The sequence below is a fragment of the Bombyx mandarina genome, chromosome 25, assembly GCF_030267445.1.
Source record: "Bombyx mandarina strain Sakado chromosome 25, ASM3026744v2".
Lineage (NCBI taxonomy): Eukaryota > Metazoa > Arthropoda > Insecta > Lepidoptera > Bombycidae > Bombyx > Bombyx mandarina.
In genome coordinates, this window is record NC_143231.1 from 8,553,962 (window position 1) to 8,570,954 (window position 16,993).

The window sequence follows — 16,993 nt, forward strand, 5'->3', positions numbered from 1 at the left end:
ACCAGGGCAGGGCATATGAGAACTGCTAATCAGTCAGACCTTCAAACAGATAATAATCAGATGACACAACATTTGGAGTATATGGCGGGTAGGGTATGGCATCTCATTTGAATGTTTTCAAGTATTTTAACGGTTTTCGCAAGGTATGCCCGAGCATCATTGTCTTGTAAGAGAATCACTTTATCGTGCCTCGGGTCGTATTGTGGCCGTTTTCATAATGTTTCAGATCAAAATCGATGAACCATCTATTGACAATCAGAGAGAACTTAGTTCTGTTTCTAACATGGGTAGTCTATTTTGTGTTCACGGAATCGATTATATTAATACATGATACGATTGTGAGATTCAGGTCTAACATGTTGTTTGCGTCTAAACTAGTTGAAAGGATGGTTGTTGGTATCATAAAATCGAAATATCATTTCATCATGATCACGATCACAGATTATACACTTAATATTTGAGATCCATGATTGTCAAATGACATTTTGATAAATGTCAATGTTTAGTCTAACAAACCTAAACTGTCAAATGTCAAAAAGTTCAATTCTCATTTTCTCTTTGTTTTGATGCCGGTTCTGATAACGACTAATATTATAAGAAATATTAAATGTAAATGCTTATTTCTGGGGAAAATGGCAAATTTGCCTCCACGAAAAGTTACCTCAGCTAGCAAATCAAAACAAGATGCTTCTCCACTGCAAATACTTTTGCAAATGGGTTTTAGAAGGCAAAGAGCGTAAGTTCGTAGCGACACTTTGTCTATATTATGTGGTAATAAATGTAGTAGTGGTAGTAATATCTAGTTTGGAACCACAATAAATTGTACAAGCAAATTTAAAGAAATCAAAACTTAATTGGGCCACAGTAAATATAATACTACAATATAATTTAAATTGTTTAGGTTGAAAGCTTTAGCAGCAACTGGTAACCGCAGTGTTCAACTCGCCTCTGACTGGCTATTGACACACGTTAGTGACTCGAATATAGATGCTGATGATCCTCGCGAGTATATCTTCTATGCCAGTCCTACAGGACCTTTACTCTCACAACTCCTAGAATTCTGGGATAAGTCTAAGTCGACGTGTGGTTGGAATGGAGCTCATAATTTTTTACCTCACATCACTTTAGTATCTTTTTTCAAGGTAATAAAAATATATATCATACATTCCTGTTGATCCCTCTATCAATTTATGCATAGTCCCTGTAAACAAACATTTATAAATAATGTAAGCCTCATTTTATTTTTTGTCAAATCTTTGAATTGTTTAGGTTTATTTTAATTTACTATATTTTGCCACCAACAATTTATTTACAATATATGTTATAGTTTTTAGAGTTAAATGGAAACTGGGCTATAGGTATTATTTCAGGAGGATTATGAGGACCTCTTATGAGTCCACGCGGGTGGGTACCACCACCCTGCCTATTTCTGCTGTGAAGCAGTAATGCGTTTCGGTTTGAAGGGTGGGGTAGCCGTTGTAACTATACTTGAGACCTTAGAACTTATATCTCAAGGTGGGTGGCGCATTTACGTTGTGGATGTCTATGGGCTCCAGTAACCACTTAAAACCAGGTGGGCTGTGAGCTTGTCCACCCATCTAAGCAATAAAAAAAAATTAGATAATATGTCAATCCTCATCCCCACCTCCACCTAAAACATAAGATATGAGTTACATTTGTAACAATGGCTATTTTACTTCTGCAGCTAATTTTAAAATTTAGTCAGGTTCTACAAATATTGGATATTAATTTTATACACATTAAATATATAGATAAATTGATCCAAAAAAGAAGACACCACAACCATCAATGGTCATTGTTTTTGGAAATGCTTCGCTTATGCCTTGTACATACATATATGCCAAGTAATTATTATTTATTACAAATAATTATAAAGAATGGATGGATATAGAACTGATGTGATTGATAAATGTTTATTATTAACAAATCTTATGAAATAATAGTATATATCTAAACAAATAATCGCAACAGTAAAAAAATATCCATAGGCACCCGATGATACATCTCTTAATTTAGCAAAAGCAGTTCGGCAAGTTGTCGAGAATGTGGGTGACCCACCTAAATGCACTCTTAAGCTCGAACCCTATGTATCACACAACTTTATGGGCTTGTTTATCTCTGAAGAACATGCTGAGTATTTGAAAAAAATTGCAGTGCAATATGTCAAGCAAGTGTCTTCAGTTTGTAAGTATATCTATAAAAGAAGAAATCAATCCAAGAAAAAATATTGTAGATTTTCACTATTTTAATGTAAACTTTATAGTTAAATATATATTACCATTATTAGAAACAGCATGTACTGGTTATTTCTAGAATTTAGGTACTGTTGACTTATTTGACCCTGATCTGATTATGAAGAAAATAGTCTTTATTTATTTGACATTATGCCTGTGTTACTTCAGTGGGTGTAATGGTGGACACATATGAACATTTGGATGCATTAGGAACATGCTTTCCGTGGTGTGCAATGGCACAAGAAAAGAATCTTAAATGTAAGAGTGGATATTCTAACAGCTTGCTTTGATGTAATAACATTTTTGTGACTATTTTTATTCTAAATACAAAGCAGTAGTTTCTTATTTGCATTTTATTACATTGATGATTTATAAATTTTTGTTTTATTAAAATTGATACAGTCATAAGTTTGTTTAGCATAGTGTATTTATAAGTCTTGACTATACTAAATATATTAATGTTTTCGTGGCCTAATCGGTAAAGTGTATACATATACTGATACTAAGATTTGCATGTATGTACCTAACGAACAACTTCCATGATGAAGGAAATCAAAATAATAATATGCGTAATGAAACTGAATTAAGTTTGAGTAATAACTAGTTGGACACTGGACTCTAAGACCACTCTGAAAGATACTTTCATGTTGTCTATTGCTTCCTCAGAAGTGTTCATGATTTTCAGTTTTAAGGGTGAGGTATTCTCTGTACTTTTTTTTTGTTTATTGCCTTACAGGCAGATGAGCACACGGCTCACCTGATGGTGAGTGGTTACCGTCGCTCATGGACGTCAGCAATGCCAGGGGTAGAGCCAAGCCGCTGCCTACCGTTTAATACTCTCCACAAGCCTTGTTTAAAGACGGACATGTCATAGCGCTCGGGAAACACCATGGAGGGGAGTTCATTCCATAGCCGGATGGTACGTGGCAAAAAAGATCTCTGGAAACGCACTGTGGATGAACGTAGTGGCTCCACGTAGTATGGATGAACTTTACTCCGGTGGCGGGAGGTTCGATGGTAAAAACGAGATGTTGGTATCATCTCGAACAATTCCTCTGAGCACTCCCCATGGAACATACGGTACAAAATACAGAGGAAACCGAAGTCCCTCCGCAGACCCAGAGGTTCCAATCGATCCGTAAGAATGGGATTATCAACAATCCGAACGGCTCTTTTCTGTATCAATCAAATGGAAGTAGCTGGTATTTGGGAGCCCCAGCCCAGAAATGGGAGCAGTACTCTACGCGATGCTTTGCTTTGTAAAGCAAAAGTCTTTGTCCAGGCGTAAAGTACCGCTTCGCTCTGTTGAGGACTCCCAGCATTTTTGACGCCAACTTGCCTTTGCCCTCCAAATGACTCCGAAATTGGACATCGCTCGAAATGTCGAGCCCAAGTATCCCAATATTCTTGGAAGGTTGTAGGGATACACCTTGGAATTGCGGCGCCATGACAAAGGGGTCCTTCTTCGCAGTGAACGCGCAAACCTGTGTCTTCAACGGGTTGAATTGAACCAAATTTAATTCACCCCACTCGGAGGCTCGCCCCAGAGAGTTCTCCACTTCAAACACAAGTTTTGAATGTCTCTCTTGCACTACGCTCTGTGAGAGAATCTGATGGCCGATATATCGCACATCCCCCGTGCTGTCATCCGCATAGCAATGCATGCCATCAATAGACAGCATGTCATTGATATACAAGATGAAAAGCGTGGGGGAGAGCACCGAACCTTGTGGAACGCCAGCGTTAATGGTCATGGTATCAGAGCATTCACCGTCTAGAACGACCGTGATGATCCGCCCATCCAAAAAGCTAGCGATCCACTTGCAGAGCCCCTTGGGGATTCCGTAAGCTGGCATGACGTCGACATTTCATGTCACAAGGTGGGTGAAGCCATTTACATTGATGTTGATTATTGCTTCTTCTTCATCATGTAACGAATTGTTGTCGGTTGCAATCTAGAATCGCTTAGTAATAAATGAGAGAAGTTAGGAGGATGCGAGCCCTCATGCAGGTTGCTTAATGGTTCTAGCATTTACTGGGGCAAATACACTTATAACTTTTTCGAAGATTCTGCCTTACCTACCTGAAAAACCTGAAAATCTATTACCACCAAACTTTTAAAACGGGAAAGTGCAAGAAATTAACCCAAAATTAAGGCTGTAATTGTGGAAAGAACGAAATGTGATGTAATCTACCTATCCTTTGTTTAATATGAAACTGCTGCTATGTATATTGTTTGTCGCATGGCATGAAATAAAACAATATAATTGTCTAGTTTAAAAAATTTCAATGCACGTGATTCAAATGTATTTATTTTATTCAAGCCTAAAAACACCACCTTTTTCTTCAGTGGCGGCCTGCCAATTTAATCTTACACTAAATGCTTCTAAGGTAAATGCGCTTTTATATAATACGTACATATATACCTATATGCTACATTTATTTTAATAACAATTAGTTCTTTCGAATCTGTTAGTTCTGTTTGCTGTGTTTAGAAAATTTGCCGTAGTTGATTTTTGAAATAAAAAATGCTGTAGCTCTATTTCATACGTATATTGTAACGTAGTTTACTTATCACCAATACGTATTTTCTTGAAATAGATATTTAAGCTTACTAGAAATATTGAATGACATTAAGAACGAATAAGTTTATTTAATATATATTTTTGAACAATAGCATCAATAAACCTGGAAGCGCACGTAAAATCTCTTCATATCACACTGGCGTACCATTTTGAGGAATCATCGTATGAGGATCTGAAGAGCCTGGTGGAGGAGATGCAGCCAGTCGAACACTCCAGCTGGGAGCTCAGGCTTTATTCGAGGGATCCACGTTTCGCTAATCATCAGGTAATCGGGATGATTCCAAACTATGCCTTTCTATATGGCCGTATGAAATGAGATATTAGGTCGGTATCAAATGTATTGTCGACTGGTTTGAGTTTGCTGTTATAGTTACAATAAATTCATAATGAAAGAACTAGTTTATAACATCATAATATCATCAGATCAGCGGGTACTTTAGCCCTTTGACTGCCATGTAGGTCACTGATGCCCTACGCGGCGCACTGAAGGAATTAAGTCGATTTCTGTTACTAAAAGCCTGATTGCACAACTTTATATTATTTTGTTTGTTTAATGTAAAAGTCTTTTAGGTCGATAGAAATCGATTCATTCTTAGCATATTCGAATTCGTCTTTCCCAGAGTCTACTTATTATTCCGACGCCTTAGTAACAGAAATCGATATAATTACTTCAATGCTCCACATGTATTATCTATGACGTAAGACACTGGTGACCAGTGTGCTTAGTGCGAGTTTTTGAACGTTCTCGATAGCGTAAAAGTTAGCTCATATTTATATGGAATGGGATCGTTTGCCTACGTTTGCCGTTAGGGACGTTTGGGACGCTGTTCCAACTGCATACAAAATTGGGTTAACTTTTACGTTATCGAGAACGTTAAAAAACTCGCACTAAGCACACTGCATGGCAATAAATGTGTAGTGAAAAAATAGAACTGTCTATCATGTAGGAAGTACCTACAGCGTTGCTGTGTATATATATATATATATATATAATATTGAAACAATCTATCTATTAACTACTTAATTAAATTAATATTGATTTATTCAATGATTCGGGCTACCATATCAATTTGACAAAATTACCGAACATTTTCTGGGGAAGAAATTTTCTTTGGATGAATCCAATGAAAAACTTAGTTGAAGTCAAAAATATATTTATGGTAACCAATATTAAACACAGCTTTCAGAAATATCTTTTGATGTCTAAATATTTTGGCATGAAATTCACGTGAATGTTGCGAAATTATAACTCGATAAGAGTTCGCACATATCATATAAGAGTAATGTTGTATGAAACTGTTATTGTAGTAAAATATAATATAATATATGTACATATATCTTTTGATAATATGTAAAAATAAAACTCGTGTTAAACTAAAACTTAAACTAAGATTAAGATTCAGTCCCATAACTTTCTAATTGAAATGTTTTTTTGACTGTTTTGTTAGCTCTACATCGATATTTATAACGTGACAGTACCGTATTTAAAATTTCCCGATATTAATTGAATAATTTAAATACAAATGTTAATTAAAACTAAATAAATATCTTAATTACATTACATACAAAATGATAGTAGATAGTACAATCGAGAGAATAACAAAACTTTTCTTTGTTCCTTAATTGTTTTGCTACTTAATGTTTATTTTTAACTAATTAGAAAATTGATTGAAATTTATATTTACTTTATACAAATTATTCCATGATAAAGTATTCAAGAATATTTGATGTTTTGTTATGTATGAGCATAGAATATTAATCTTAGTAAAAAAGAATTCTGCGACGACAGTGAAATATGCTACATTAGGTATACATATAATGATTTTAAAACAAACTCAACTTTATATATTCTTGTAAATAATATCGAATGTAAGGTGTAGGCTTAGCACACAACGTAGCACACAAAATTTAAATAGATAAAAGAAATAATAAATTACCGTTCTTGTAAAAGTCTAAAAATAGCTAGAAGTAAATAGTGAAGAAAAAATTACATGCATATTCTTAAAAACTTCTGATAGTTTGATAATGTTGAAATGTGTAAATTTTACAAAAGAATACAAACGATTAATATGATAAGTATGCGCTGGTAGATGAAATGTTGACCAGTTCGTCTCGCCATTAAAGAATACCATTTTCTCCATAGGTGTACAAAGTGACTCAAGGTTATTCGCCTCAAGCCAGCGATGAACTAGAATTGGTGCTCGGTGATTACATTTATATAGAGGAGAAGGAGTTCGATATTTCTCCAGACGGATGGGTCCATGGTACTTCATGGCTCACTGGTAAGAAAATCCTGAAATGTTCGTTTTTTTTTGTTTTCAGTAGACATGATAAGTAGTAAGTCCCGTGACCACGAAAATTGTTAAGTATTCAAAACGTCAGAAGTAATATAATGACGCGTTATTAAATCGTAAAAGAAGTTTAAATTAATTGGCGTTACTAATAGAATCTATATCTATACTAATATATAAATCTGCAGTTGTTTTTACGGATGTTCCGTTATAACTACTGAACCACGCATCCGATTGACTTGCAACTTGGTATCCATGTAGAAAATACATGTACTTAATGGATAGGCTAATATTTATATGAGCGTTGGACTCCCTACACCAGTTGCGGGGGCGTTAATGATGTGAATCTTTGTGGGGGTGAGAAATAATAATGTTAATTTTAAATGCCCAGCGAAGCGGACGGGTACAGCTAGTAATCCATAAAGATTGTGTTTTATAATGGTTTTGTTTTACTATCAATTTGTTCATTGGCGAAGCACTGCTCTTGCTAGGGCTAGTGTTATCAATTCTCTCAGGTTGAACTCGTGAGCTCATCTATCAGTCTGACCGTACCTGAAATAGCCCCTTAGGCCACCTGAGATTGGTAGGGAAAAATAATTAGTTTAAATGCCTAAAAAGTACAAGATGTGATCCCGCGAATTGGGCAGAAAAGTACAAGACGAGGTCGCGCGAATTGGGCAGAAAAGTACAAGACGAGGTCGCGCGAATTTGAAGAGTGGGGCAGCCGTTGTAACTATATTTGAGACCTTAGAACTTATATCTCAAGGTGGGTGGCGCATTTACGTCGTCTCTGGGCTCCGGAAACCACTTAACACCAGATGGGCTGTGAGCTCACACTCCACTCCACCCATCTAAGCAATAAAAAAAAATAAAAAAAAAACTAAGCTAATGTTAGCAATTGCAAGAGCAGCGCTTCGTTGAATCTGCTACCGGATCGGAATCGCCACGCACTGAAAAGATCCGCTGAGAAACTTTATTTATTAATTTTTTTATTTATTTTTTATGATTGAAGGATTACTGGTGGCCCGGAGGCCTTTCCAGTTTCACCAGGACAGGTGGGCGAGCAAAGCCTCAGCCAGGAGGGGTGGGATTTGCTAACAGCTACCCGAGCGCCTCCGAAGGAGACCTAACAGCTCAAGAGTAGCTGCTTCGCGAATGAATCTACTACCGGATCGGAATCACGACCCGCTGAGAAGATCCGGCGAGAAACTCAGCGAGCTGATTCATGGGTTAGGTTTCACGGCGAACTCTTTGTCGAGTTCGACGAGTACGGTTACCGAGGTCCCTAAGCCTGCTCCTAGTGTTAGAGCTGAAGGCGTCTAATACAAAGGTTATTGGATCTGATGGATCCGTAAGGACTTGTCTAGGGCGTCGACGGTAACTGGCTTCTGCGTGATCAGGATTCGGGGAGTAGTCAGCGGCGGCAACGATAAGGCGATTATCATGACGCATAGCCTTATCGAAGTACCGTTCCGACGCTGACTTCATGTATTTCTGGATAGATTCGAGGCCCAGGTCGTCGTGTAGGTCAACGTTCCTCACGAACCACGGAGCTCCGACGGCTAGCCTGCAAAAGCGGGATTGTAGAGATTGGAGGGTGTCTATGTGTGTGCGGGCCGCGTGAGCGAACACCACACTCGCGTAAGTCATGACGGGACCCGCTGAGAAACTAAGTGGGTTGCTCTGTCTACTTTTAGATATTATGTTATTAAAAAACATTCGTGCCTTGATGACTTTAAAATTCGTTTTATCTTCTATTCACAAATTACACATATGTATTACCTACATAATTTGTAAACATTACACTTCGAATAAATTGTCTCAGTGACATTTTAACTATGTATAATAAACATTGTCAATTAATGAAATTTACACTATAGGCTTGACCCATTCGAAAGAAATAATAAAATTGCTTATTTAATTATGTATTCGTTACAAAAAACATTTTGATTACGTACCTACTCTAGTCGAAATACAAAACCGCATTGACAGACACGCTTAAGTATACTCGTAAAGTGCATTGACAATGCCCTGTTTATTATTATTAATATACAGTCAAACCTGGGTAAGTGAGAACTGGATAAGTAAGAAAACTCTATAAGTGAGAGTAATAGCAAGGACCCGTCATTTTAAGCTCCCAAAACCTCTATTAGCGAGAAACAGAAACCTCTGTAAGAGAGAGTCGTTTTTTCCTCATGGACCTCCGTAAGTGAGACTGCTACATATCTATACCTCTATAAGCGACAGCCGAGCTTTATTTATTTATTTATATTATTTAGGAGGAACAAATGACAAAACAAATTACAAATTTAACATCTCCTATTTTATGACTCATTTTTAACTTTCGTGGAACTTCTTATCATTGTTTTTGTATGGTTTTCTCGTGAATATTGAACCTATTCTATTTCGTGGAACTAAATAACGTTGTTATTTTATCGTATTCTTTTATCGCATTATTTTCGAATCGACACGTGTGCCTGTGTACCGTCCTGTTTGTCGAACTTACTCAGTTTAATCGACATCAACCCCACGAAAAGCACAGCGGTGCTCTTCAAAAGGGGTCGCCCTCCGAACACCACGCTGAGCATCCCCCTCCCGACTAGGCGCGTCAACACCTCCGCTCCCGCCATTCGCCCAATCACGATGTTCGACCAGCCCATACCGTGGGCCCCGAAGGTCAAATATTTAGGCGTCACCCTCGACAGTAGGATGACATTCCGCCCTCACATCAAGACGGTACGCGACCGTGCCGCCTTCATTCTAGGACGTTTCTACCCGATGATATGTAGGCGAAGTAAAATGTCCCTTAGAAATAAGGTGACACTCTACAAAACTTGCATACGCCCCGTCATGACCTATGCAAGTGTAGTGTTCGCTCACGCGGCCCGCACTCACTTAAAGTCATTCCAAATTATTCAATCCCGTTTTTGCAGGATAGCCGTCGGAGCCCCGTGGTTCGTCAGGAACGTCGACCTCCATGACGACCTGGACTTAGAGTCCACCAGTAAGTATATGCAGTCGGCGTCGATGCGCCACTTCGATAAAACGGCACGACACGAGAACCCTCTCATCGTGGCCGCCGGTAACTACATTCCCGATCCTGCGGACAGAATGGAAAGCAGTCGACGTCGCCCAAAACACGTCATCTCGGATCCTCCCGATCCACTAACGGTGCTTCTAGGTGCTTCAAGCACCGGTCACCAGACACAGCCCACTGAGTTTCTCGCCGGATCTTCTCAGTGGGTCGCGTTTCCGATCCGGTGGTAGATTCTGCGAAGCACGACTCTTACTAGGGTTCGTGTTAGCAACTTCATCAGGTTTGAGCCCCGTGAGCTCACCTACAAAAGTTAGGGTTACGCTGATATAGCCTCTCAAGGCTCTCAGCTTAGGGAGGAAAAAAAAAAAAAAAAAAACAGTTTATTGTTAATCAATTGCGAAGGAAAGTTCTGTTCTGCATCATGTAAAAACGGAAAATTAAAGTACTGTCATTAAAGTCATAAACTTAAAATAGTGAATGCATTTGAATGCGGAAAATCGCGAATCGAAATTCAGAGGGAGCATTAGCGAGAAACTCGGGTTAGTGAGAAACCTCTATAAGCGAGAATGAGATTGTGCTCCCTTGAACTCTCGCTTATCCAGGTTTGACTGTACTTGTAGGTAACTCAAGAACGGAGAAGCCTAATAAACGTTTTGTTACGTTCTTGAAAAAGCCAACGTTAAAAATACTTCATTTCAATGTTTACAATCGTAATTGTATTTCAGACGTAGGATTTTATTTTTCCCTTTTTGAAATTCTAACCTAGTCAGTGCTGATAACGTTTTAATGCCATTAATGTTTCGTAGTTGCTAATCGCTACCGGCGTACTGCGATACATAGAATTAGTGCATAACGACATTTTTGCTACTATTGTTTATTCTAATGTAAAAATCGAAGCGTCTAAGCTTTAGTGATGTATGCGTAATATGTGTTTGCATTCGTTTTTTTTTTTTTTTATTGTTATTTAAATTTAACAATACAATAACGTTAAGTTATTCTAAGAAGGTACGTCTTTCTAAAAGCGTTGTGTGTCGGCGTCAGTCGGCGATAGTACATCAGGGTCACGTGAAAAATGCTGAGTAACACGAGAGCGTTGCTTCGATTGTTGAACTTGAATTTGGAAGGTCAGTTGTGCTTGTGATACTTTTAGGGACACACGTGCCGCCTTCAGCCGTGAGTAGCATCTTCGACTTATAAATAGTCCATTTAAATAAATAAATAATACATAATTTAACATAAAACAACAAAAATTAATAATTCAATCGAAAACTTTTATGTTAGTTACATTAAAATATTTAAAAATGTGTTATAAGTGAGCGAATTTGGCGACGAAGGATCTTACGAAAGAACTTACAAGATTATTTATTATTCTGAAATGCAAACATGAACTTCAACGAACCTTTCCGTAGCTCAAGTTAAGACGCTGTTATTGTTCCCAAAGTTCACGGACTCTATTATTGGAACAAAGAAAATTAATTAATCGAACTGTTATCGTTTAGTATTTATAAGAGATTCGAAAGTGTATGTTTTGATATCTGCGCATAGAGAAATGCAATTAGCGTTGTTAAAAGTAGAAGCGATCACTTCTATGCAGCCTTTTTTTTCCTTTTTTTTTTTCTACCTAAGCTGATAGCCTTGATAGGCTATTCTCCGGTGCTTGAGGTACCTAAAAGCACCGTTAGTGGATCGGGAGGATCCGAAATGACGTGATGCAGCCATTAAATAAAAGTGTGAAGATCCAATCTTCACATTCTGATTTCTAGGTACCTAATACTTGAAATGGATACACAGGTACATGGTCATCAGTATTCAAACTATTAACGAAGCTTATTGAAATTTAATAATACTGACCTTCGGATATCAGTCTTAAAAACAAACAAACAAAGCTATTTATCATTTGTAAATTACAAAAATACTATTACGGTTATGATTTATTTTGAGCCTCTTTAGGCCAATGAGCGGATAATTAACAGCGGATGAAGTAAAACTCTAGGTATGTTTAAATTGGGGCTGGTAAAATGTCATGAAATATTTATTTACTGACAGCTTCTGACGTTATCTGTGCTCAAATGTTATCGTACACCGTGCAGATTATGAAATTACAAACACACAATATTTATTGATAGTATCTAATCTAGTGGATCTACTTTTCTATGAATGTTTTCCGAATTGTTAGATAATCCACGCACTGCGTGACTGTCACGGTCCAAAGTCAATGTCACAAATCACGAAAATATCTGTCAATTTGATACGATTTATCGATTCTAAAATTATTTAAGATTGTATAAACATATCGGGTTATAGGGTGATACGTTCCTTGGTAACAAAATAAAAACATACTTTAGGCGTAGTTGTAATAAGGTGTATTTGACTTTTTTTTATTAGTCCATTTGACGACGCGTTTACAAAGGATATGCGGTTAGTTACCTACAATATTGGAATCCTTTTTATAAATGTGTATGTACCGATGTACCAATTAGATCTGCGAGTAAAGAAATCTTAAGCCGCGAATATAGGAATTTGGTCGCATTTTTATAATGTGTGAATAGTCAAAACAGGAATTAAGGAAGCGCGAATAATGAGCTTTTGCTGTATTACAATATAATTTTGAAATGAACCTGAAAAAAACGGAAACAGTTTCTGGCCATAAATTGTAATACTGAAAATCTTCATAATCTAGTTTTATAGATCCAATATATGTATCAAATGACAGCTGTATTTGTCGTTGGTCAAATGTCGTTGTCAAATATCATGTCAATAGATGTCATTTCCTTGTCCTAAATAACGTTCTTCATTCGATCGAGATGACTGTTTATTTTACACTGTGGCAAGACCTTTTTTAGTTCATAATCAATTGTTTTTTTAAGGCTTAAACGGGTATCTACCTGCTGTGTATACGCTACGCACCGCGGAAACTGACGCGTGGACATTACATAAGGCAGTCTCACTTGGAAACAACTGTGAGTTTCTTTAAAGATTTTAGATATCAAACTATATTTGTTTCAGACTTAAACTGAATTTTATATAACAGTATTCTATGTCTTTCTAGTTGCTATTTCGTTTAGAATGTTTTTAAATGCTGTAGATTTATAATTAAATTTTTTTTCAAGCGTTGGAAGCAAACAATATTTTATTAGGTATATTCATAAAATTATCATGTGTCACGGTGAGCTGATCTGATGATAAATATGGAAACCGGTTAACAGAATTGAATAGTAAACTCATAAAGGAGAAACCCCATTTTGGGCCTAAGCGTTACACGAATGGGATATGTACCAAAAAATTCGTCTATTTTGCTTGATTAACCTATTGAAATCTTAGCTTCATTGACAATGGCCAAGTGTAGAAAATAAGTTGAATTCAATTTTTTGTTTTAAACAATCTTTGTAAACATCTGCAACACTTATTTCAATATACGTAACTAGCTCCACAAACGCGCGGATTCGAATTAGAGCATCCATAAAATAGGATCGATTTAGTGGAAATCAAGTGTAAAAAATAATGAATACTCTTTTGCTTTAGGATAAATGACTGTTTTTATAGGTATTTTAATCAATGTAAATAGAGTATGGCCATCGAATCGTGACACAACTACTTACAATGGCGGTAATTCAAAATATCTACAACTGACAACATCAAATATAGCATGAAAGGGTAGTTTTGCATTTTTATATTAATGTGACTATGCCATAGAAAAACACAAATGTATCAAATCGTATTATGTTATCTTTAATGTTGCCAACTGAAGATATTTTGGATTGCTGCTATTTAGTTGTGCCATGATTCGCTGGCCAGAATATAAACTTAATCTCATTGAATAACGTAACGTAAAGCACCAAAATCTACTAACAAAAATCATTAAAAGAAATAAATAACTGTGCCATTTAGTTATGACACGAAATCATGTCGGCAACTGCGGCAATTCAAAATATTTTCAACTGGCAATCTTAAATATAACATGAAAAAGTCGATTTGGTACTTTGAGTTTTTCTATGGTGTAGTTATATTAATAATTTTACTGGTGGTAGGATCTCTTTTGAGTCCGCGCCTCCCGCCCGCCTATTTTTGCCGTAAAGCAGTAATGCGTTTCGGTTTGAAGGGCGGGGCAGCCGTTGTAACTATACTGAGACCTTAGAACTTATATCTCAAGGTGGGTGGCGCATTTACGTTGTAGATGTCTATGAGCTCTAGTAACCACTTAACATCAGGTGAGCTGTGAGCTCGTCGATGGGTATCTAACCTATAAAAAATTAAAATAAAAAAGGCATGAAATAAAATTAAATTAAATGTGATGAGATAATATGGGAGCACGTAATGATTTATATTTTATAAAAAAAAGTTATCATATAAATATAGTATTTCATATAAAAAAGTTTTCATAAAAATTAAAATAAGACTGACCTAAAGGTCTTAGTTACCAGGTCATAAAATCCCTTAAAAAATCATTTCGTGCGCAGCGCGTTTCGCATTACGTTGTTTTTAATTTTTGGCTTTCGTTTGTTTTCGTAAACAACCTAACGCGCGATTTCTCGTAACAGGTTCCATTTTTATTTTAAAGCAACCTGTTGCTGCAACAGGTTTCATAAAAAATTACTCATCTTTAGTAGGAAACAGCCTCAAAAGTATCGTTTTATTAAAATATCTCGAACAATAAACATAACCTAAAATGTAAACATTGTCTGATTTTACCAATTTGGCCATTGCTGGGAGACCTGAAAATTGGGCTCATGAAACCTTCTTAGCTATTGTAACTTATGCCCAAATTCTAGCACTGTAACGCCAGGCCCAAGTTTGTATGGATTTCGGGTTTGTCCTTTGAACTCTGTTAATAAAATATGAATGTTTGGTTGTTCGTAATAAACACGTACGCATCCGTTTTTTCTTATGGAATAGGGTTGTCAAAGTCAAGAATCCGCAACCTGAATGTGATTTTTTTTTCATATAGCTCAAAATTATATTATGACAACCTGCCTGTTTGTATCGTAATATCTTGGCCCATAAATATCTCTAGCCGAGACAGCTCTGTGATCTTGCGATCTGTGAACTTGGGCCCGTAATGGAAGACTTGGGCTCCGGTAGCCAAGTAGGCCTCTTTAGCCCGTTGAACCACCAAAGCAATATTCATTTAGATAAACAATTTCAATTAAGAAAAAAAAACATTAAATCAGCTGATAAACATTTCGTTCATTGACCCTGAGTTAAGAATTTTAATTGCAATGTTATTAAATAATAAATCGTGTCATCATGTTTAATAAAATATTTTTATTTTATTTTATTTATTTATCATTTTTCTCGCTCATATAAATAATAATATACCAGCGAAATTTTAGACAGGCCTTTATTTGACTAACCATGTTAGTATTTTTTTTATTGCTTAGATGGGTAGACGAGCTCACAGCCCACATGGTGTTAAGTGGTTACTGGAGCCCACAGACATCTGCAACGTAAATGCGCCACCCACCTTGAGATATAAGTTCTAAGGTCTCAAGTATAGTTACAACGGCTGCCCCACCCTTCAAACCAAAACGCATTACTGCTTCACGACAGAAATAGGCAGGGCGGTACACGCAATAATGGCTATAAACATTTGAATGTTAACAACTGGACGCTTCTAGACAAACCTTACACTTCGTGTAGTGCAGACAAAAGATTCACTATAATTGCAGATTAACAAAAATAATAATATATTCACCGACGAACTCGCTCTTCCTAATAAATATATTGTTACGCCGGTAAGAGTAACGCCATCTAGCGTCGAATAGCAGGAACGAATATCAAAAGATCTAGTAAAGTCGAAAACGCTCGAGAAGTACAACGCCATCTATTGTCAAATGGCGCATATCGAAAATATTCGACTTGTGAGGACTGTTCTCGATAGTTCTAGGGATGTCGTATCGAATATAAAAGCGTTGCAGGGATGTCACGAAGGCAGTTAATCGAATTTACCCGAAGCGAAACAGCGAACGGATCACCTAAAGCAAAGCGGAAGAAGTGAATTGAGAATTTTAAAGTGTTCGTTAAGTGTCCTAAGTGTTAATGCAGTTTAAATTTGTACTTCGGTAGAATTTTTATTTATCTCGAACCCCAGCGCGTAACAATATTTATTTCGCTAAATCTTCCACTAGATCTTATATGCGTTCATCCACAGTGCGTTTCCAGATATATTTTTTACTGGATCTGCCATCATCTGGCTTTGGAATGAACTCTCCTCTACGGTCTTTCCCAAGCGTTATGACATGTCCTTCTTCAAGCGAGTCTTGTGTAGAGTAGTTTCCATTAGGCAGGGATTTGGCTCTGCTGACGTCAATGCGCAACGCGCTCACCATCATGTAGACCGCGTGTTCGTCTGCCTACAAGAGCAAATAAAAAGTCCGAAATCTTCACTCAGATTAAATTAATTTCAATTAATTAAAAACGATTGAACACGTTTTATTAAAGATTGATGAACCCTTATCATCTTTCGTATCTAACGTAGATAGCTATTAAAGTGCATATAGACGTACTAAGGTTCAGATCTGAATTTCGTATTAAATACATGTCAGTTTAATAAATTTCATTGTTGCTATTGAGCTGTTTCTGTTTCCGCTGGGACTCCAATACTGTCAATGCAATTTGAGGCTTCAATCTTACATCCTAAGGTCTAAGATATCCGCCCGATTTTGAGTTTACCCATGATCATCTAGTTTACCCTTCTTAGTAAATTATTTTATTACATTTTTTTTAAAAGTTTTGATTGAAATGAAAAAACGTTAAGTTTATCCGATATTGTTGGTAACATAAATGTTTTCATAATAGTTCTTAATAATTATCATTTACTAGCTGAAC

General features: G+C 36.7%; 1 protein-coding gene across 8 annotated transcripts in view; it reads left to right on the top strand.

Annotated features, from left to right (window-relative positions):
• The window catches only part of Epp (Ecdysteroid phosphate phosphatase), a 26,021-nt gene continuing 9,028 nt past the window's right edge, over positions 1 to 16,993 (top strand). Inside the window, exons 1-8 of one of the 8 annotated variants that reach the window (XM_089738474.1) lie at positions 1 to 88; positions 902 to 1,142; positions 2,010 to 2,205; positions 2,424 to 2,513; positions 4,933 to 5,105; positions 6,984 to 7,122; positions 13,036 to 13,128; positions 13,279 to 13,305. In XM_089738474.1, coding sequence (XP_089594600.1) covers positions 2,124 to 2,205; positions 2,424 to 2,513; positions 4,933 to 5,105; positions 6,984 to 7,122; positions 13,036 to 13,128; positions 13,279 to 13,305 — 604 coding nt within the window. In that variant the 5' untranslated portion in view covers positions 1 to 88; positions 902 to 1,142; positions 2,010 to 2,123. Of the gene's footprint in view, positions 89 to 454; positions 737 to 901; positions 1,143 to 2,009; positions 2,206 to 2,423; positions 2,514 to 3,529; positions 4,647 to 4,932; positions 5,106 to 6,983; positions 7,123 to 13,035; positions 13,129 to 13,278; positions 13,306 to 16,993 lie in introns of those variants that run through there. The other 7 variants (XM_089738471.1, XM_089738472.1, XM_028184976.2 and 4 more) reach the window with 7 other exon arrangements.